This window comes from Monodelphis domestica, chromosome 1 (assembly GCF_027887165.1).
Source record: "Monodelphis domestica isolate mMonDom1 chromosome 1, mMonDom1.pri, whole genome shotgun sequence".
Classification (NCBI taxonomy): Eukaryota; Metazoa; Chordata; class Mammalia; order Didelphimorphia; family Didelphidae; genus Monodelphis; species Monodelphis domestica.
This window is the reverse complement of record NC_077227.1, coordinates 618,996,059-619,017,547: the sequence shown is the minus strand read 5'-3', so window position 1 is coordinate 619,017,547 and position 21,489 is coordinate 618,996,059. Positions and strand designations below refer to the sequence as shown.

Sequence of the window (21,489 nt, the reverse complement as noted above, 5' to 3'; positions counted from 1 at the left end):
AAGTGTATAGGTTTTGAGAGCCTTAAAGAAATCTAGTTCTTTCCCTCACTTTTTTATAGAACCATATATTGATGAAATTATAATCTTTGGAAATGGCTTCTGAAAAAATAATACCCCCTAATAAATTATCTCCCAGTAACCTGTTAATGTATTTAATAATTATAATGTATGCCCACATCTAGGAAATCTTAGAAATAACTATTCACTACAATAGGAAATTTAAGTAATGGTATGGTTTTAGTGACTTCTGAACTCTTCTGGAAGTGAACAATTTGAGACTTCTGAGTTTTAATAGAGCATTTCTGATCCAGTGTTAGACCAACTATATTTTCTTTCCCCACCGTATAGTACAAGTTGTAACATCTATTGAACTGATAGGCATACATGCTTGAATTTTAGTGGGGAGTAGGCGAATTATTTTTTAACTTTTCAAATGTTCACTCATTGAAAATGACATCACAATGTAGGCAGTGCAGACAAGAGGTAAATACCATTTTACTTTAATGTTCATTTTATGACCACTGTCAAGTTCATATGCTCTCTTGGGGATCATTTTCCATCCAATATAATAATAAAAATCCTGAAAGACATGTTAGGTAGAACAAATTCACATGTGCAGTCCTTTGAACATTTTTTCAGTAAAGTGGAGCACAAATTTAAGATACAGATTAAAAAAATACTCACTTTATGTCTATCATTATGCATGGGATACCTAAAGAAATCATTCAGTTCATACATGGTTTGTTAATTTACCTTAATTCAAGAATATAATTTGCAAAAAGCAAAAACAATTGTTCTGTCCTTATTTTTTAAATTTTATTCAGCAATAAGACCAATATTTTTCATATTTAAGGGTGTATGAAAAATTTGTCGAGTTTTAAAAGCTGAATACATGTAGCATTGGATCAAGGCACATACAAGACTGGCCAAAGGGCGTACAATGCACTTTGGTTTTTAGTTGAAAATTAAAAAAAAATAACAATCATGGCAACAAAAGGGTGGCTTGGTTTTTAAACAAGAAATAGCTCACAATTCAGTAAGAAGCTAGAAAGAAATGTTACATTACAAGTTTATCATGTAATTTCTAGAAAACTGTGATAGTAATGGGCAGTATTCTTGATCACAGTGAAAACAAATTGAGCATATTTATGTACAGTGTGAAAATATTTCATAGATACCAGAGCTAAATTTGAGATCTAATACTCATTTTTTTAAAATTCACACTTAGTTAAGTACTACTTACTCTGGATTGTCAAGGGAAAATGTTTATTATAACTCTACTTATTGTTTATTAGGCTAGGATATCAGCAATGGTGACCCTTTCAGAATAACAGCTCATAGAGAATATAACTTGTGTTTAGAATTCACTTTTTCAAAAACAGAATGGTAATATATATATATATATATACATATATATATATATATATATATATAATCAAACTGCATTTCTGGTATTAGTGATTATTCTGTGCAAGATAGGTCTTCTGAATTTCCTAAATATATTTTTTCATACATGGAAGCCCAGTAACATTTTTGGTTATGTGGTAGTATTCTTGAAGCCTTATTAAGTATTACATTTAGCTAATTGGCTTAAAATTCTTGCTTTAACACAATCAATTTAATTTTTACAGAAGGTATAGTTTTGACTTTTTTTAAGTGGATATCTAATTTCCTTAGAGATAAAATGGTGATTGATATTCAGAAAGTTGATATTGCCCATTACTTCACAAACTTTTGTTTATTGAGTTGTATTGGGGTGTACATATTTGATAGCCTGCACATCATTTTGTGAATTTTTGCAATTATATTTTTCCTAATCAGTCAGTTTTTACATTTTATTAATACCAAAGTGGAAAATGGCCTGTGCTTATACTACAAGGATCTCAAGTGAATGTAAAGTCCTGATTGTTCAACACAGCAAGAAAATTCACTTTCACAGTCAACAAGTCATCTTACTCAGTAGAACACAAAAGTAAATGGTTTGTAACTTCAATATTTGCAAGGAAAATACAGTACAAATTACTAAAAAATACTAAAATATAGAATTGTGGTCAGGTCTTTCCACTACATTAATCGCAGCAGTAACCTGAAATTTGAAACTTTTAATAAAAAGTTCTTAAATATAAATTATATGGCAAATGTACAGTACATTGCTTTTTTCAGTCTTTAATCCAGTGTTTTGCAGTAGAACAGGTACCCATAGTCACCTCCGTTGGGTTTAAAAAAAATCCAAAATAAAGTCTGTTGAGTCACTCAGTATCATGAATGGGAATGATCAGAATCTGGAATACCACTGTCTCTGTAGCTTCTGTTACTACTGCTTTCACTGTGGTTACTTTTATACAGATTTATTCCATTAGGTGGAAATATGGTATGTATTACAAACTCCTCCTTAGATATTGGTTCATTGTTTATTGGTAACATCTGAAATGAAGTCTCCCTGATTTCCAGGATGGAGTTGTCCTTCTTTGTTCCAGCTTCAGCATAGTCATCTTTTCTCCGCCTCCCTTTGCTATAAGCACAGTTCCTTGAGAAAAGAGATCCATTTCTATGAACATACCAGCACACTAAAGCAAGCAGGGCAATGGCCACTAGTGCCACAGCACCCCCAATGATGGCAGCCAAAGGTAGATTGGAATTTTTGTAAGGTTCTTTTTCTTGTTCTCTGTTGAGGGTTGTTGTGGGATTGTACATTTTTAGGGGTGCAGTTTCAGTTTCTATACAAACTGGGGTTTCATCAGAGAGATAGAGATTACTGGTTTCCATGGGAACCATGCATATTCTATAAGGTGAATCTGGCTCAAGGGCTGTGACTAAGTATTCATTCCTATCTCCTGTAACAATTGTTTCAGTTATAGATCCAAATGCAGGACTGTGACCAAGTTTGAGCCAACTGAGTCTTAAAGCCGTCATGGGTAGTGCAAGTTTCCAAGAAATACGAATTGTTTCAGTGCTGACAGATTTCACAGTAATTGTAATAATTTTCCTCATTGGACTTACCGTGGTGCGATAGTCCTTATTGAGCTTGGGATTCTTTACTTCAGATTGTTTAGTCACTGAAACTGGCTTCTGTCCTTGGGCAGGATAGAGTGTGTTGGGTATTGCAGTAGTTATCTGAATGGTGCTTACAATCCCACTGTCTTTACAATCGAATAGTTCTGTGTTGAGGTCCTTGATAGCCATTCCACGAACTTTTTCTGGTGCTTGGCACATAAGACCACGGACGTTGACTTTCACTGGTAATGACTGTAACCAATCTCGTACCCATTTCATTTTGCAACCACAGTACCAGGGGTTGTTGCGAAGAAACAATTGAGTTATATTATCCAGATCATCAAAGATCCCCTGAGGTAAGTTACTTAGGTTATTATTGGACATATCTAATCGATACAATTGCCGTAAATAAGAAAAAGCATTTGGGGGCACCCTGTTGATGTGGTTCTCTTGAAGATAAAGTTTTCGCAGGTTTGTGCCTGGCAAGTTTACTGGTGCAGCAGTAAGGGAATTTCGAACCAATGACAATTCTGTTAAATTGACGAGATTCATGAAGACTTTATCTCCTAATCCATGATTATTTAATAGGTTTCCATCTAAAACCAGGCGTTTTAAGCTAGTGAGATCTTGAAGAGATGGTGATGAAATTGTGGATATTCGATTATCATCCAAGCGTAGCTCTTCTATAGTCCTAGGTAAACCCCAGGGAATGGTACTAAGGTGATTCCGGGATAGAAAAAGCAGTCTGAGATAGTTGTTATCCCGGAATGCTCCATCTTCAATGCTAACAGCTGAAACAGAGTTATCATCCAAATGCAATTCTTCTAGATAAGGAATTTTTGACAGTGAATCATAAGTAATTGTCCTTATATTGTTTTCCTGTAAATGTAATTCCTTAACATACTTTGGGAGGTTAGTTGGGAACTCATCTAAACTGTTGTGGTATAAGTATATTCTTTCTACTTTTAGCAAGTTTTTTAGCTCTGAAGGAATCCCTGCATTATTTATTTGATTGTTCTGAAGGTAGAGGGTTGTAGCATCCTCTGGGATTCCTTTTGGAATGGATGTCAATGCCCGATCATTACAATAAATGAATCCTGCATCACAACGACACACAGAAGGGCAGGATTTGGCCATGACAGATTGTGGTGCCATCTTAAGAAATAGCCCTATTTTAGTCCAAATTAGGAAGATACTCCAGGTTGGATTGATCATGGTCAGCACTGTTGAGGTCTTCCCAGGAATTTTTTTCTCTTCTCAGTGCCCTATCAGATGGAAGATTAAGAAAAAAAAAGAGAGTTATGATCCAATCAGCAGTCAGGACATAATGATAATATTAGAAACAACAAGTATGGGAAGGAAAAGTTGGGATTTCATGGTGTATTACAGATTATTCAAATACTTTTGTTCTTTAGCATCATCTTTACTTTTAATAAAATTATATTATATTTATAAATGAATATAATTGTCATACTACCTTAGGTAAATTTTTGGTACATAAGTGAACTATTGCCATTTATTTAATTCCTTTTGATGTCACAATAACTATAATATTAATGTATTAGTAATATGCCCAGGTAATTTTCCTTACTATTGATTTGATTGATTTAGGGTACTCAGTCAATGATCAGGTTAAAGCAGTGTCTAAATTTCTTTCTTGAGATTCTGAGACTTATTATTTAAAATGGCACTACTTTTTTGTATTCACATATGGTACTTTTACTATTCTCAGTAACCATGATTTCAGAAGGTTAACTACTCTCTAGTAATAGAAACTGATAAAGATATAAGCAATGGCATTATATATATATGTGTATATATATATATATATACACATATATATAAATAATTCTTATTCTGACAAAATCAACATAGAGTTAATTAAAATTATTCTTTGGTGGTATACTGGAACCTAGTAAAGGTTCCTTTTAAATTTAGAAGGTTAGCCTTTTAATTTATGTTGCTATCATTTTTAAGTTGGTTTTTAAAATATAATTACTAGAGAAAAAAATAAACAAGGTTCTCACATATTGTTTGGGAAAAGCTAATATAGCTAGTGCTTTTCCAGATAACTAAATACAAAACTCCATTTCAGGAGCATCAACATGGCATAGTTAAGTAATGGGGAAAACAGCAACCACAAACCATTGGTCTAAGGTCAGAAGACCCAGGTTCAAATCTTGGCTCTGACCTTCTATATCTAATGTGGCTTTAGGCAAGCCACTGTCTTTCTGTGGGTATCAAAACCATAAAATAAAGGTGGGGTAGGGTAGCCTTTGGAGTTCCTTCCAACTATAATTGCTATGCATAATTTCATGTTAATCTCCCTCCTTCAACCATATCCTTGTTTTTCACGACAACATGCTCTATTTCCATATTTTAATGGATCCACATTTTCACATAATGTATTTAAGAGTTTTTTTTAAATATTCAGATATGTTCTTTCACTGGAATTGTCAAAAGAAAACTGATATTTTTATATTATGGCTATTGATACTTATCTGTCTTACACAATTGTCAAAATTTTAATTTCCAAACATTCATTTTCCATTTTGATTAGAGAATAAATATTTGTACTGAAATCTGTGTACTGTAATTTCACATGTGAAGTAAGTCTAAATAAGAAATTCTCTTCACTATTTCATGACTGAAACTAAAATATAATAAGATGATGCCCTACCTTATTTAGAGATGTAAATATAATTTGTGTTGACAGGAATCCTGTGGGCATAAATTACTTTCTTTGAGAGGGCCTGTGACTCTTCAGTTCTTGTTTATTCCATGAAGTTTCTTCTTGATTGTTTATTTGAAGAGTTCTTTGCAGCATATACCTCCTCACAAGGCTCACTGTTCTCAGTGAACATTCCAACAGTGGTTCATCATGGTAGACAAGTGCATTAGATTGTAGGATGGAAACAATTCAGTTTCCTGTTACTATGTGCAACACATGGTTTCCTATATGTTTTTCCTCCTCAAATAGTCTCTGTGTCAAGAGTTTCTTTTGTGTAGTTTAATGCCCTTAATAGAAATTGCCTTCTTTGAAATTCTTATATCCTCTTCTGTGTAGTGTCAGAGATAGTAACTTCACATGAAGAAAACCATTCATGATGTTAAGGCCTGTATAATGGGGTTTTTCAGGCAGTTGCCCCCCAAACTTTCTTCCTGTATAAAATTACCCACATGTAAACTTTGCTGAGAGGCTGTATCCTGAGGTTTGCATACCTGCAGTGAAGCAGCTATTTCCAGATTTTGCTTCTTCGTTCTTTTTCAGAATTTCTGACAAAGTAGGTATTTCTTCTTGAAACACAAGAATAGATATTTTGTTGAAAGTTGAAAGAAAATAAAATTCAGATATTCTTCTGGAGAAATAAAAAAAAGAAAGCAGGCTATATTTCCTTCAAATATCTCTTCTAAAAATCCTGGGTCAATTAATTAACCTGTGAAAATAAACAAGGCTTAGTGAATTATTAATAGCATTGTATCCTGACATAATGAAAAAAAATTATGATTTAAGATACTTCTGTTATTTACATAACCAACAGATCTTTTGGCCTATTAGTATCTGGTAGAAAGCAAATAAAATGAGATATATTATTTGCTTCTTTTAATGTTTTCTATTTCATTTCTCTAAAATAATAGTAAATGAAGTTAGTTTCAGTCAGTATTCTATGAGGAAATTTTATTTTGATAAAAATGAACCACTGTTTCTTTACTATTAAAAGCATAGTCTCACCTTACACTTAGATTGCTGCTACCCAAACTTCAAAAAATATGATATTTATCTTTTTGTTAGTCTTAACATATTACCCTCCCCCCAAAATGTACACAGATAATAAACAACTAAATGTATCATTGAAAAATATAATCTAAATAAGGTAGCAAATTCCCAAGTGTTTTGTAACCACTTGTCTTTTCCTTTATAATTACATACAATTTATATACTTGGAAGATATTTCTTTTAGAATTATTCTTCTGATATGCTTTTGGCCAAGTTTGATGTCTTCATACTTCAGTTTTCCCACTTATATAATGTGAATTCCAAGTCCCTTCCTCATTAGAGGTGTTTGTGAGGCTTAATTGGCAGTCTGGAAACTTTAGATAGGTCTTGCCCAAAAGGAAATATGGAAGTCAGTCATAATTATTTTGTCAGTTAGATAGGTTTTATTTTCATTAAGTAGTTTTAGGAATCTATATATAGGACTAGAAGATCTTTTATTAAATGTAACATGCTATAATAATAGATAACAAATTTCATTAAAACATGATGGTATATGTTCATTTTTCAAACATACTCATTATAACAAATAGCCTTTTTAGTTTCCCAAGAAAAGGATTAAAGCATGACTGATGAGACTAATAATTCTAATGATGGTGTTATTTTGGCCACTGGCTAATAAGATCAGCTATTCTTTTGTTTAGCTTCTCATATGAAAGATCATTTATTTAGATGTTTTTTGTCTAAGGAGGCGAATCGTTATGGAATGGAGAAGTTTGACCCTAAAATTAAGGGCTTGGAGTAGCAGCAATTTACTTTTCCCTCTAGTCATTACATGGCATTCAACAAGGAGAGCATCTGTTCTAGGATTCAAACCTTATAGAGAAGCAATATGTTAAATAAGTTAGAGTTTATGATTCTAAGCAAAAAAAAAAATACTTCTGAAATGTCACAGATTTTAATTTTAAAATAAACTGCATTACTAGAATTAAGATTTTCTTCTTTTGAAATCATAGGTGCTTTTAATTTATGACTTGGGGAGCTTGAACTGAAAAAAACGTTTATAGCAGATGTATAAAGCAGTTTCTAATGAATATTGCAAAGTACCTACAGAGGAAACTTTAAATGATTAATTTCTAAATGTGAAGTTTCACTGTGGTGCCTTTAAACTTCCCTGGATATTTTAGTGCTACTTTTTCTTGAAAACATTTACCTCTTATTAAATTGACAATCTAAGTTCATGAGATCATAATTGCAAAGCTACTTTTAGAAATATTTGCTGTAAATATTTCATAAGCATGAAAATAGTATAAATATATTTAAAGATAATAAGATGATTAAGTAATTTATGCTTTTTAGAATATAATTATTTTTCTATTAAATATTATTAGAAAGTGATTAAAAACAATCAGGAAAACAACAAACAAGAACCTGCTACATGAAGTCAGTAAGTTAAGCATTTCTTCTTTTCTAGAGTAATCTAAACAGAATTCAGAAATTGTGATGATGAAATCATTGGGTTAGTCAGAAAAAATAAATGATGATGCTTTCTCTCCACTTTTGCTCTCCAAGTAGTATTATCAAGAACCTGCAGTAGTAGGTTTTCAATATCAATAACTAAAGATTAAAGGGAACATCTTTAATTATTTGCTTTCACCAGGGAAAGAGTCAGAATAAAACTCTGGTATAGCATTGGCTTTAACAAGGTATATGAATAAAGAAAACCAGTTACACAGTAGTGGGGAAAAGAAAGAGTCTAATGTATTTACTTTGCCTTTTCACTTTTAAAACTGCTCCCTCCTGGCCCTATTTGATATGCAAACCTACATTTGCCAGGAGTACAATAGTAGTAATAACTTGGGATTAAAATGAGAGCATTAAAGCTCATTAAGTTCTTAGAAAATGTCTTTCCCTTCTCCCTAAATTGCATCAAAACAAAAGAGAGAAAAAAAACCCCTAAAGATCCCTTTAAAGAATGATAGTTTCAAATATATGGATTAAGTTTATAACTTCCCTTTCTGACTTATCCCCTTATTTAAGCTGAAAATAGTTCAGTACAGGTTTTGATTGTGTTTGATATCTCAAACTTCCCTTTTTTATTTGAAACTATAGCTCAAAACAATACCTTTAACATATCAAAGGATATAGTGATCTACCCACACAGAAGCAGGGAATCCTGCTGCCAAGCTCAGACTTCCCTCTTCTTGAGCTCTCTCTACATAGTCACTAACATAGAGTCATTATAGTTGAGACTGCATGATGAAAAGAAAAATGACCCCTGCTGGTATAGACACTGTGGTCAGGTTTTCACAACATCAAATTCAGAGCCTTTTATGGATTCGTGGTTTTGAAAGAGCCCATTAAATTTGAACAAAAAAGGATCAATCTTCTTTTTTAAAATGTTGTTAAAGGAGTAACTTAGAGAAAAATAAATGAAACTATTAAAGGAATGTTTTATCTTTATTTTTTTAATGGTTTTGTTATTAAAACTTTATTGTAACATTAAAATTATAACAAGGACAAAAAGCCAAATACTCTACCATTGTATGTATTTTTGTAGTGTCTCAGGAACAGGAATTCCCCGGTTTAATTACTTTTAATAACATTTAGTGATCCTTTTGTATATAGGGAACAGTTAATGTTATCTTTATATATAAAAAGTCTCAAATGTACTTAATTAAAAAATGAATGAGGAATACATAATTAAAGATACTTGAAAAACACTAATGTAATTTTCAGAATCATATCCAAAGTAGCCAAATAATATTTATAAGCAAGTCAGTAAGTGAAGAAAATTTCTATATATTTATTGGACTGTTTCCTTTACTTGTGTTTGAGGAGAGGAAGGTTAGCATTTTGAGACTTTGTCATTTGTATTAAAATGAGGTCAAAGCCTATATGAAATTAGAGCCAACTCCCCAAATCTATTATTTGCTATTTTTTTTACTTGAAATGTTCTGGTTGATTTTAATTGGCTTTAATTAAACTGCTATTCATTCCTATTTCTTTTTAAATTCTATGACCAATGTAAAGAATATGGGGCTTACCCATTATGATATCCTTTTAGTTATCTTTGGAAAATGGTATAAGATGCTGAACTATATATTTTTTCATATTAAAACTAAGAAGAAATTGACTTTTAGAGCATCTCCTCAAAATTACTTGAATAATTTTTGTGAGTGCAGCCTCAGGTAAAAGAAAATAGGCTTGATAGAACACACTTTGTTTTTGCAAATGCTTTTAGGTAACCTGGCACATATGCAGAGGATTAAGAAAGTAATTTGTTTATGAAGGCTTCAATTGCAGCTAGAAAGCTTAACAAAATGATCAAAAGCATGCATACTAAGTTATTGCAGCACCAAATGGTATTTAAAAACCAAGTAGATACATGGTTAACTTTAAAAATTGAGAACATAAGGTTAGTTGATGGTGACAGCAAAATGCTTTCTAAGCACCTTGTCTAGTAGTTAAATTTTCCATGATCATCAGATTTCAGGAAAGTTCCCATTCTATTGTTTAATGCTAGGCAAGCAGAAGGACCTCTAACTCTTCTCCTGAGAGCCATGAAGTCTAAAGGGTTTGCTGAGACATAGAGAAGCAAGTGTGCATTTTAGACCAGTTTCTAGATTATTTAAGGCTCAAGGAATGCTTTTTCTTTGTTTTAGGTAAAACTGAATATAACAATTAAAATATTGTTGTTTTATTTTTTTCCATTACTGATTCTTCTACCCATTAAATGTGTGATGAATGAACCTGATCTTGCTTCATTTACTTTGGCTTGCAAAGTTAAATGGAGCATCCTTCACCAAAAAAAAAAAAAAAAGCAAACTAGGATGTTACTTCCATCAGAGCATATTAGATTTAACTAAGAAAGAATGCTATTACAGCAAAAGTGCAGCTGCTGTTTCCTTTTGAAAGAGTCAAATTGAATAAGTTTGAGCGTTTTAAGTGACATATATTTAAACTTTTTTCTTGAGATTTTAAGGAGTATTCATGTCTATCCATGTAATGCAATTTCATTTACATTTATATTAAACTACAAATATGCCCTTAAGATGTATTAGTCTATTTCATTGGATGAATAAAATTGAATATCTTTCCAGTTCACTTAAGAGTTCCACAATTAGAAAATATATATTTTGTTTTCGGTGTCATTGAGTATTGATTTTAAACAGAATAACAACAAAACCACACAAACTAACTTCATAGAAGAGTGGCATACTTTTAAACTATATTTAGCTAAATGTGGACTCAGCTTTTTTTTCCTCCAAGTTGCCAAGGTAACTTGCCCACATCTAAAGTAAAAAGAATAAAGAACAAAAGCTATCATTGTCTTATCAAGTGAGAGCAATTTCTCCCTGCCTCAAATTTCAGTGGAGCAGTACCTGGAAAGGTCTTTCATAAATTCCTGACACTTGTTTTGTTGTAAGGAAGGAGATAATGTATATGCAAAATGATTGATACTCTAGCTATGTTGCATATATGTTTAACTCTTTCTACTTAAAAAAAGATCCCAGTAGTTCCCCATCAATGGAAAATAGCTTAACAGTGGCCACACTGGGGAAAAAAATGTTTTCCTACATATTGTAGAAAATGGCTTTATACTGTTAACTTAATTGTTCAATCAAAATGTATGTTAAATCACATTATTTATTTCTGAAAATGTAAAACATATCCTGAAATAGAAACTCTTTTAAAGGTAGAATTCAACCATCTCTTTTAGTGGCAAGGTAGTACGTGGGTAAATTTGTTTGCTTCTACAAATTTCCTGAAACGATGGCATCTTATAATTACCAAGAAGGCATTTCTATTTATTCTCTGTAGAGAAACTGCATTTTCAGGACAAATATTGCTGTGAGTTTACTGTAGAGTTTTTGCCCACTGGGGGGTGGTACACTCTACAAGAAGCCTGCTTTTAGGAGCCACAAGTCAGATGTTTGCTGCTGCTGTCCAGTTTTTCTCTGCTTTAATTACAACAAAGCCTCCTGTTGAGAAGAATAGTGAAGGCCTCAGGGGGCAAAAATGAGGGGAGAAGTGGGAAAGAAATTTCAGCCTTTAAAAGATTTACTGAATCTTACTTGCTACATTGCCTTAATTTACCATGAATTTTCAGAAATAATTGATAATTCAGTCTAAATCAACTGGCTTGAATTTCAGCAAATCTAAAGATGTGTTCAGGATGATCAGTTAGCTCCACTTCTATGACTGATCACATCCTTTGTTTTGTAGGCCACCCACCTTTTTTTTTTTAAGACTTCCAGAAATATTGATTTTAAGTAAAATTAAAAGACAGTTCCCAGAATTAACATATAGATATATAGTTTATTATGCTGAATAATGTTCATTCAGAAGCTAAAACTTAATATATCACAAAATAAAAACAAAATTTAAAGCAAGTTCATCTTTCAAGGTTCTGAAATTGTTCAATCTACTCTAATATGGTTAAAGAGTTGGGTTAAGTAAAGAGAATTTCTCAGAGGTGGACTTAAATATTTTTAACACTAGCAATTTTAGTTTTCATCTTGAGGGACTAAAGTATGTGCCTCCATTAAAGCTCTATGTCCTAAGGCAGGAGGAGATGCTGAGCATAATTGGAGTTTCTGTTTGATTGGGTGATACAGTCTAGAGAAGAAATTGGGATGAAGATAATTAATAGCCTGCTAACAAAGTCTGACAGCCACAAGATTTCAACCAAATTTATTTCACACTGCTTCATTTAGCTCTAGAAAAGTTTTGATAGAATTTGAGGATCATTAATTAGCACTTGAAAAAGAAATACCTAGTGTTTAGTTGTCACTCTCAGTTATGATAGGAGTTTTCATTATTTCACTCATCTAAAAAAATTTGACTTTATATCATGAACAATTATAAATTTGACTAATATTAATGGATAGGAAGTCTTTAACATTGCATTCTGAATTGGCTATAATTGATTTTTAAAAGAGGGTCAGCTGAGAAGTGACTTGTGCAACCATATTAGTAACCAATAGATAACAATCCCTGACACAACAGTAATGAGTTCATTATTTTTATTCATTCCCTCATTGTAATACATTTGCTGCCACTTAAAACAAGTTGGACTTGATGTACTTAATGAATGGTATTTCCAAAGAAAGTCATTTATATTTGATTAATTAAGAAATGCAATCATATTTGGACAAGTCTATTCCTTATTTGTTATATTTTATTATCTCATGTATTTAAAGATTTATGGTGCGGTAATTATGATTTTATTTATGTTAGGCTAACTCCGATTTTATATTTTTACATGACAAAAATGGAGTAAAATTTCATAAATGTTGTTTTTATAGGATTTTTAAAAAGTTATACTAACAGACATGTATCTGTCATTTAAGTAAAAAATATATTGCCTCAAATCAGGAATATTTATTCTCCTTAAACACGATGAACTGGATTTTCTTAAGCAGACTGCCAAATGAAGGCTTTTCTAAAGATGAGCCTGTTTTCTAGTGTGTGCAATTGTTTTGTTTCTGTTATTTTGATTTTTTTATACATGCAGATATATGATCTTAAATTTACATGTATAAACATATGTTGGCCCCTAAAAAGAGCAGTTAAATGTATTTTGAAAATTAAAAAATATAGCTATCTTTTTTAATTGTGAAAGAATGATTCCATTATTTTTCAAGATATAGATTTTTGCTGTCCTTTAAAAAGAATTAAAAAACCCAAATTAAAAAACAACAACAACAACAACTAGTAGAAGTGTAGAGAATTGGGCCCTGTTGCACTATTTACCTTAATGCAACCATTTTGTTCCAGACCTAATCTACTAGATGAATATTTTTTTGCCACACCTCCTACGACTTTTTGGATTTTTAGGCGGGGGGGGGGGGGGGGGGGGGCATAAAATATTTCACATTTTCAGTTTAGTTCCTAAGGGAATGAATGTTATTTAGAAGCTGAGGGCTTTTTTAGTTTGGGGGTAGATTTGTTAATCTGGTCCTATTGCATGCATGATGCTTAGCCCTAAAGCTTAGCTTTGTTAGTTTCTCTGAGTGGACTTTGTATGAATTACTATGCTAGTCACATACTACATTTGTCCAAGCAATGAATTTTGGCATTATAGTAGAGAACGAATATGGTTTGGAAGTCTCACACTTTTCTTGGTTGAATTAAATAGTTGTGATCCACAAGTCTGAAATCTTCAAAGCAGAAATGTGGGCTAGCAATGCAAGCTTTAAAATCTAGGTGTAGCTGTTAATCCTTTACAAAAGCATATAAGTCTACAGGAGTAGCTCATCTAGCTGTGAGCAAGACGTATGCTTTTCATGTCCTGCCTGCTTATGTGCTGAAGGCTTATTGATTTTCTTTCACAGTTGTAAAAACGACAATTGCCCATCATACCACACATGCAGCAGAGTCCAAGTTTGTTCAACATTTTGTTTCACTAACACAGAGAAAAATCTGAATTTAAATTTTTGGTGCCAGGATAAGCAAAACAATCAAATTTTTAACTCGCTATTTTCTAAAGTGGTAATTCCAAAGGATAGATGCCATAAAGACAAAACTAATCCTTTTGCAAATAAATATAGGCAAGGCTTTTAAGAAACTTCTTGTTTGCGATATACAGTAAAATCCATTTTTATTTGTTGGTTTACAACCATATCGTTCATCCGTATGGCTGAGGGCTTAGATTAAAATGCTTTGTTGTGGTCATTAATTTCACTGTAGGGAAGTAAAAAGGACCAAACTTTCTGGGAAAATTAAAAAGAGAGAGAGAGAAAAAGAAAAGAGAGAGAGAGAGAGAGAGAGAGAGAGAGAGAGAGAGAGAGAGAGAGAGAGAGAGAGAGAGAGAGAGAGAGAGAGAGAGAGAGAGATAGGGAGAGGGAGAGGGAGAGGGAGAGGGAGAGAGGGAGAGAGGGAGAGAGAGAGAGAGAGAGAGAGAGAGAGAGAGAGAGAGAGAGAGAGAGAGAGAGAGAGAGAGAGAGAGAGAGAGAGAGAGAGAGAGAGAGAGAGGAAGAGAAAGAAATAAGGAACACACTTACCAGAAAACTGAAGAAAAAGGAGATCCTATTTACAATGCCCAACTCCAGCTGTAATTCCACTGATTGTTAACTGAAATAATCCACCCCCTTCCTTGGCAGGTCCAGAACACACAAAGCAAACAGCAGCTGCAGTACCCAGCGAGCTTGTCCTGTTTCAGATCACTCTTAGAGCAAGCAGGAGTGAGAGAGGGAAAGCATTCCAGCTTCGTGCACACACAGCAGCCCACCTCCAAGTCTGAAGTTAAAGCTTCACCTCGCAGTGGTTGAAGAAGGGGGTGATGTCATAGATGGGCTGGACTTAGCGCAGCTCTGGTTCAGGAGGCCGATATATATGCTTTGCAAACACTAGAGGGGGCAAGAGAAGTCTAAATAAGGCAGAGCCTGCCAAAATTATGCTCCTCGGGATCTGCACTGCTTGGAAGTTGGGGAAAAAACCTTTGAAATCTCAGCATTTTAAAACTTTACTATAGTAAAAGAGTAGTATCACAGTTATCTGTTTTTCCAGACCTCCAGCATGTTAGGACTTCGTTCATGAGGTTGCAATTGCCTTTTTCTTTGTTAATGATAAAGAAATAAAAATGAAATCGATTATAATTTGATTACTTTCATTGTTGATTAATGACATGAGGGGTGATAATTTTATTATAAGTATGTACAATAAAAAAAGTAATCCCAATAATATATATGTATTTAATTGACCAAAAAGGAGAGTTGTGTAAGTTTGCAAGATGATTCTTCTTTTTTTTTTTTAAATAGCTTGATTAAAATACTGATTCTTCATTTGGGGGAAGGTGAAAATGGAAAAGACCAAAAGTTAAATGAAATATTTCCCCCTCCTAGACATAGTCAGTATTTTCTTATTCATCTTTAATCTGGCAAATAAAACATGTGTCCTGGTAAACTTTCATACAACAATTTAGGCATGTTTATGTCTTGCTTTTAGATTGAAACACCAATATTTAAAGTTCCAGAATAGAAAGAAATAAAATATTTAAGAATATTTTTCTCTCTTTTATGTAATTTCTGTGATAAACATGTCTTAAAATGTCCTAAAATGAAGAAAACTGCCAATGAAATGATTTATTTTGAAATAAAGTTCATTTACACAATTTACATATGAAGAAAATGCAGTTTTGTATGTTTGGGAGAGATGCTCATTTTGTTTTTAAAGAGTTTGTTTTCATCATTTTAATTTGTCATACTTTCTACAATATCCTAAATAATTTTTTAAAGAGTCATTAAATCTATCAGTAAGTAAAAACAAGTCTGGGAGAACATTTTGTCTTTTAAACTTCTTCTAAGGTTCAAAAGAAAAAAAATTCCCTTTTAGTTTACCTGGAAAATAATATCATTTAACCAGTTCCTTAATTTGTTTTGCCCTAGGAAACTGAAGACTTTCCCCATTGTCTGTTTTTTCCTTAGGCTCCTCAAAATGTTTGCTTCTGTAAGAGGCCAGCTAATTGCTTCCCCCAAGAGTATTTGATTAAGGTCTCTTCATTAGCTTCATTTAGTTTATCTATTTATATACTTGTTTGATAGCAAGTTGACCTTCTTTATTCCCTGCTTAGACTGGATGATATCAAAGTAGAAGGCAAACCTGTGATAAGAGGTGGATTGACCCCAATTGTTCTATGACTGCACTTTTACTGGTATCACAAGGAAAAAAACCATTAGGTTTAGGGTGGGTGAATTTTTTGAATTCTCAAGTCTATTAAAACACTAAGCAATTATTGTCTTTGTTTGACTTAAGTTAACCAGTGATGCCCATGCTGCATTTTAAAAGTGAGAAATGGAAAAGCCACAGTAGAGCTCCTAGAAATCAAGAAATTATTTTTCTATGTTCTCTAAATTCCAGTCCTTTTTTGAGCTATTTTATAAAACCATACTTAATGCTTAATAACCAAAAATTTTCCTCCAGAAATAGTTATATTAAAAAAATTCTTGCTTTGTCCACTTTCCAAGTTTATATTTCCATATGTTTGCACCAGTAAGAGATCTACTTAGAAGAGGCACCACATAGATTATAGAAACACAATATACATGAGTCATTTTAGTTAGTAGAAAAAGTAGAGAATCAGTTGTAGGAGTGGGGTGGGGGAACAGTTGTTCTATCAATGTCATTAACCATGTAACTTTTACTTGATTAATCAGTTTGTACCACAGTTGCTCCATCTGTTAAGTCAACACATTTACTGAATGCCTACTATGTGACTTTCATCATGTCAATGGTTACTGTATATAAGCAAATGTCACAACTATAGTTTAACACAGGAACTTAGATATAGGCCATCTAATTTGCAAATCAGTAACAATACTAAAATTAAATCATGATAACTAATATTTATATAGCTAGTGCTTTATAGTTTACAAAGTGTTTTGTGTTTACATATTTTATCCACTCCCTTGCAATAGGATTTGCTTAAAATGCTTGTTGAATTGAATTGATTTGCCTTTGATCCTCAGGACTATTCTATGAGATAGGTAGTACAAGTATATTTATCCTCATTTTGGATACTATATAACTGGGGCCTAAGGAGATTTACTGAAATTCCCATATAGAGTCAATGAATGGCAGTGCTCAGGCTTTACCAGGTTCAAAAAAGAAAATCATTTTGCAAATTAATTAACTCTTTTAATATGCTTTTTTCTTACAATTTTATAAAGTTAGTTTTATATTCAAGCTGAATGGCTAGGGAAAGTAGATTTATATTTCCTGCTTCTTTCTAAGAATTAGAAGCACTTAGATGTCTATCAATGGCAGTCATGGCTTAGTAGATAAGTGGCCTTGAAATCAGCAAGAACAAGACTGAAGATTTTTGGCACTTATTAGCTGAGGGATCCTGGGTAAATCAACAAACCTCTCAGTGTTCTAGATTATGCTCTTAAGACTTTCAAATTGCAGAGAAAGTGATGACATTCATTGGTAGAGACTTTCTTCATCTGAAAGTTTCCTAGATCAGACCCAGTCTTATTGTTATTCTCTTTACCTTTATGTAGCAAATAAGATTTTCAATTTAGAAAAGGGATATGCAAGCAGTTCTCAAATTACATACATGTTATATTCCAAAAATTATGATGCTAAATTGGTTGCTTGAAACTCAAAATATATTCTTTCAAAGGTACATTATTTTAAGTTGTGGTTTGATTTCCATGTTATGCAACACATCCCTGTTTGAACCATAAATTTATTTCTCTTGAATTTTTTTTTCAATTTTGGGGTGAAGGAACAGGTAGAATAGTACAAGAAAAAATGTAGAAAAAGGAAGAAAGGGAAACATTTCTTCCATCTTTCCTATCCAAAGATAATTTGATTCTAAATTAACCATTCTACTAACAGCAATGTCCCTCATATCTTTCTGCCAGTTCCAAGGCCATGCTGCTACTGCCATGAGAGTCACTACGAAAAATTGTCAAGATTTCAGAAAACTTTTTCACAAGTGTCCTTCCAATTGCCATTTTCAATTTTCCCTTACTGTACCTGAAATCTTTGACTTAACATCTACTTTTTATTTTTTTTATATAAAAGGCAAACTTATAAAGTAGAAAGCTTTTAGAAAAGGGTGAACAAAATGGAGAAAGACCTCCTGCCATATGAGACTTTGGTCTGGATAAGAGAAGACTTATAGAGGTAACATGACACACATCTTCAATAATTCAAAGAATGTCATATAGAAGAGGAATTAAACTTTTTCTGTTTTGCCCCAGAAGGTAGAACTAGGAGAAGTGAGAAGTTGCAGAGAAAAAAAAAGTGTAAGGGAACATTACCAACCAATTAGAGATATAGAAAAGTAAAAATGGATATCTTCAGAAGGTAGTATATTTTCACTCAATGAAGTATAGGTCTAGACTAGATGACCTTTTACCAGGTATGTTGTAAGAGAGGGATTCTTATATGGCTATGGATTGACGAGATGAACTAGGGTTCTTTACAACTCCAAATCTTTCATTTCAAATTCTACCAATTAGAAAGTTATTTGAGTTAGTCTTCCTTTTAAAAATTGAGTAAGAATCCTCCTTTAAAAAATGAAAATCCCAATAGAAATTTAAGAAGTTTATCAGTCCCATGCTCATTTTAATTCAGTTGTATTGGTTTCCTCTTAATATTTCTCTGAAATAAACTACACACACACAAATGAGAGTTTGGATTTTGGAATTTTAGAGAACATGCAGGAAGTTTTGCAATAAATAGCACTTTGGGGGATAGGGAGGATATGATGTACTAATAACTGAGTAGGGAGATACTAAAATATTCAGAAAGTATAAGGGGGAAAGTCAAAGTTAGGTTTCAATTAAAGTCCTTCATACCCAGACACCTTTCTACCTTTCCAGTCTTCTTATACCTTACTCTCTTCCCAATACTATGATATCCAATGATTTTGGCCTCTTTGCTATTTCTCTAATAGAATATACTTCATCACCCACCTCTGGGTAGTGATTATCATTGGCTCTCCCCATGCCTCAAACTCCTGGCTTACTTGACTTTCTTCAAGTTTCAGCTAATGCATCATATACCTTCTGTTCCAAGCCTTCCTAGTCCTACCTAATTTTATTACCCTTCCTAAGATTATCCACATTTTGTCCCACATATATTTATTTGTACCAAGTTGTTTTATATATTGTCTCTCCCATTGGACTTGAACTTCTTAAGAAGAAAATTTTTTTGCCTCTATTTTGTTGTTTGCATGTCCATATTTTCCTAGTGCTTTGTATAATAGTTGTCATATTTTGTTATTGTTCAGTCATTTCCATCAAGTGTAATCTTTCATAACCCCATTTGGGTTTTTTTTTGACAGATATTGGAGGGGTTTAAAATTTCCTTCTCCAGATCATTTTACAGATGAAAAACTGACGAATGGTGAAATGATTTGCCCAAGGCCACACAGCTAGTAACTGTCTGAGACAAGATTTGAACTCAGGAAGATGTCTTCCTAACTTCAGACCTGATGCTTTAATCATTATTCCACCATCTTTCTTTCCTGGAACATAGAAGAAGCTTGATAAAATGTTTGTTGGTTTAACTTTAACTGATCCCTACTTTTTTTCCCTCTGTGATTGGATTTTTACTCAAAAAAGGTGAAATAATACATTTTGCATAATATATGGAAAATTTCTTTTAATTCTTTGAAAGGAACATTTTATAGAAATCAGACTTCCCTTCACCTTTAAGCATTTTGCTTTTAAAAATGTGAAAATTGTTCACAGTCTATTAATGTGTTAAATTTTTTAGGTACCACTCCCCCCTTTTCTATTTTTCTTAAAACTGCCTTTCCTATAGATTGGTTAAGAGGGAATTATTATACAGAAAGTGTTGCTTAAATTTGGAAATTCAAAATGATGATCCAAGTTCTCCAAATAGGTAGGTTACATCATTGCTTATTCCCAAATGTGTATTGACCCTATCTTGCACTAAATGAGATGTGCAGAAATCAGTATAACCTCTAAAAGTACCTACCTTATTCCTGGGAAATAGTTTGTATCAGAAAAATCTCATCCATTAAGCCTTAAAAAGGTTTTGTAAATTCAAAACTTGTTAAAAATTTAAAAAGCCCATGTTTTAAAAATTGTAGTTTGTCAAAATGTCTTTAAAACATTTTTCATTGCTAGACCTCTCTTAAGTATAGCTTGGTTTTACCTGGTGGTGATAAATGATGGGGCTTATTGGAACCACATATTTTAACATGAACCTATTGGATATTAACAAATGATAAATTGAATATACATACATTCATCTCTCTGTTGTTCTATTAAGTCTGGTTAAATACTTAATTCCCCAGTTAGAAACTGTATCAAGTCTTCCTGAACAATTCTAAAGTAGCGTAGGAGAAATAATTAAATTTTACCAAGTCACAGCTGCTTCATAAGACTAAAGGAATGCATTAAATTCATAAACAAATAATGTTGATATATTTACTTTTATAATAAAATTTTAAGATTCATTTAAAACCAACATAATGCTTTGAGGTTTTTCTATATTAAAATTCTCCAGATCAGTACTTATCTCCCAGGGCTTTAATTGGGAATTTACAAAGAAATTTTAATGATTATTCCTTGTCTAAACTCAGTATTATTTGTCTTTTTCCATAATAACACTCAGGATTTTAGAATCAAAGGGAAAAGGGCAACCAAATTGATGAGGGGAGAGTATTATAAAAGGTAAGATTTGTGTTTTAGAGCAGTTGATACTTTCATAAGAAGAAGTGGTGCTTGTGTAATTAATATTGCCATAAGAATCTTCTCTCTTTGTTCCTGTCCTCCATTGGCCTTTTCACTATGATCTGAAATTCACAAAGAAGAATTCAGCTATATCTAGATAAAAATGTTTGTCACACTAAACTCTTAAGTCTAATTCCTTACAATGCTTGGAAAGTGATATAGCATTCTCCAACGTATAGTATAATAAATGATTTCACAGGTCCTGCCAAACTGGTTAACTTCAAGTGATGTACTAATTCTGTTGTCCAAAGACCAGCCTGAACACATGGAAAAGTGTCCTCACCAGGCTGATTGCAAACAATGGAATTTCTGGTTAGAATAATTCTTTAAGATGCTCAACAAAGTTAAAGATTTTTTTGATCACCAGAGATGACAGGAATATTCATATGGTCATAGTAGATGTTCCACAAGTGGATATTCATTCAACTTTGCAGAATTTTAATGCCATGGTTTGGGATACAGAAAAGTTCTGGAAAAAACTAATAGTTAACTGTAAATATAGCTGTATTTATAAAACTATCTATATTTGTATATAATTCATTAAATGGCATAAAAGTA

General features: G+C 32.6%; 2 protein-coding genes across 2 annotated transcripts in view; one reads left to right on the top strand and one right to left on the bottom strand.

The window, feature by feature from the left end:
* MACROD2 (mono-ADP ribosylhydrolase 2) overlaps positions 1-21,489 on the top strand; it is a 2,426,984-nt gene that overhangs the window by 331,944 nt on the left and 2,073,551 nt on the right. The window lies entirely within an intron of this gene.
* On the bottom strand, positions 485-14,982 carry FLRT3 (fibronectin leucine rich transmembrane protein 3). The gene is made up of 3 exons (XM_007476656.3): positions 14,719-14,982; positions 5,675-6,431; positions 485-4,259 (listed from the first exon to the last, which is right to left on the bottom strand). The coding sequence occupies exon 3, from the start codon at positions 4,207-4,209 to the stop codon at positions 2,260-2,262; it is 1,950 nt and encodes a 649-aa protein (XP_007476718.1). The 5' UTR covers positions 4,210-4,259; positions 5,675-6,431; positions 14,719-14,982; the 3' UTR covers positions 485-2,259.

Excerpts from the sequence above, each read along its gene's own strand:
- FLRT3 (XM_007476656.3), bottom strand. The coding sequence starts at position 4,209 with ATGATCAATCCAACCTGGAGTATCTTCCTAATTTGGACTAAAATAGGG.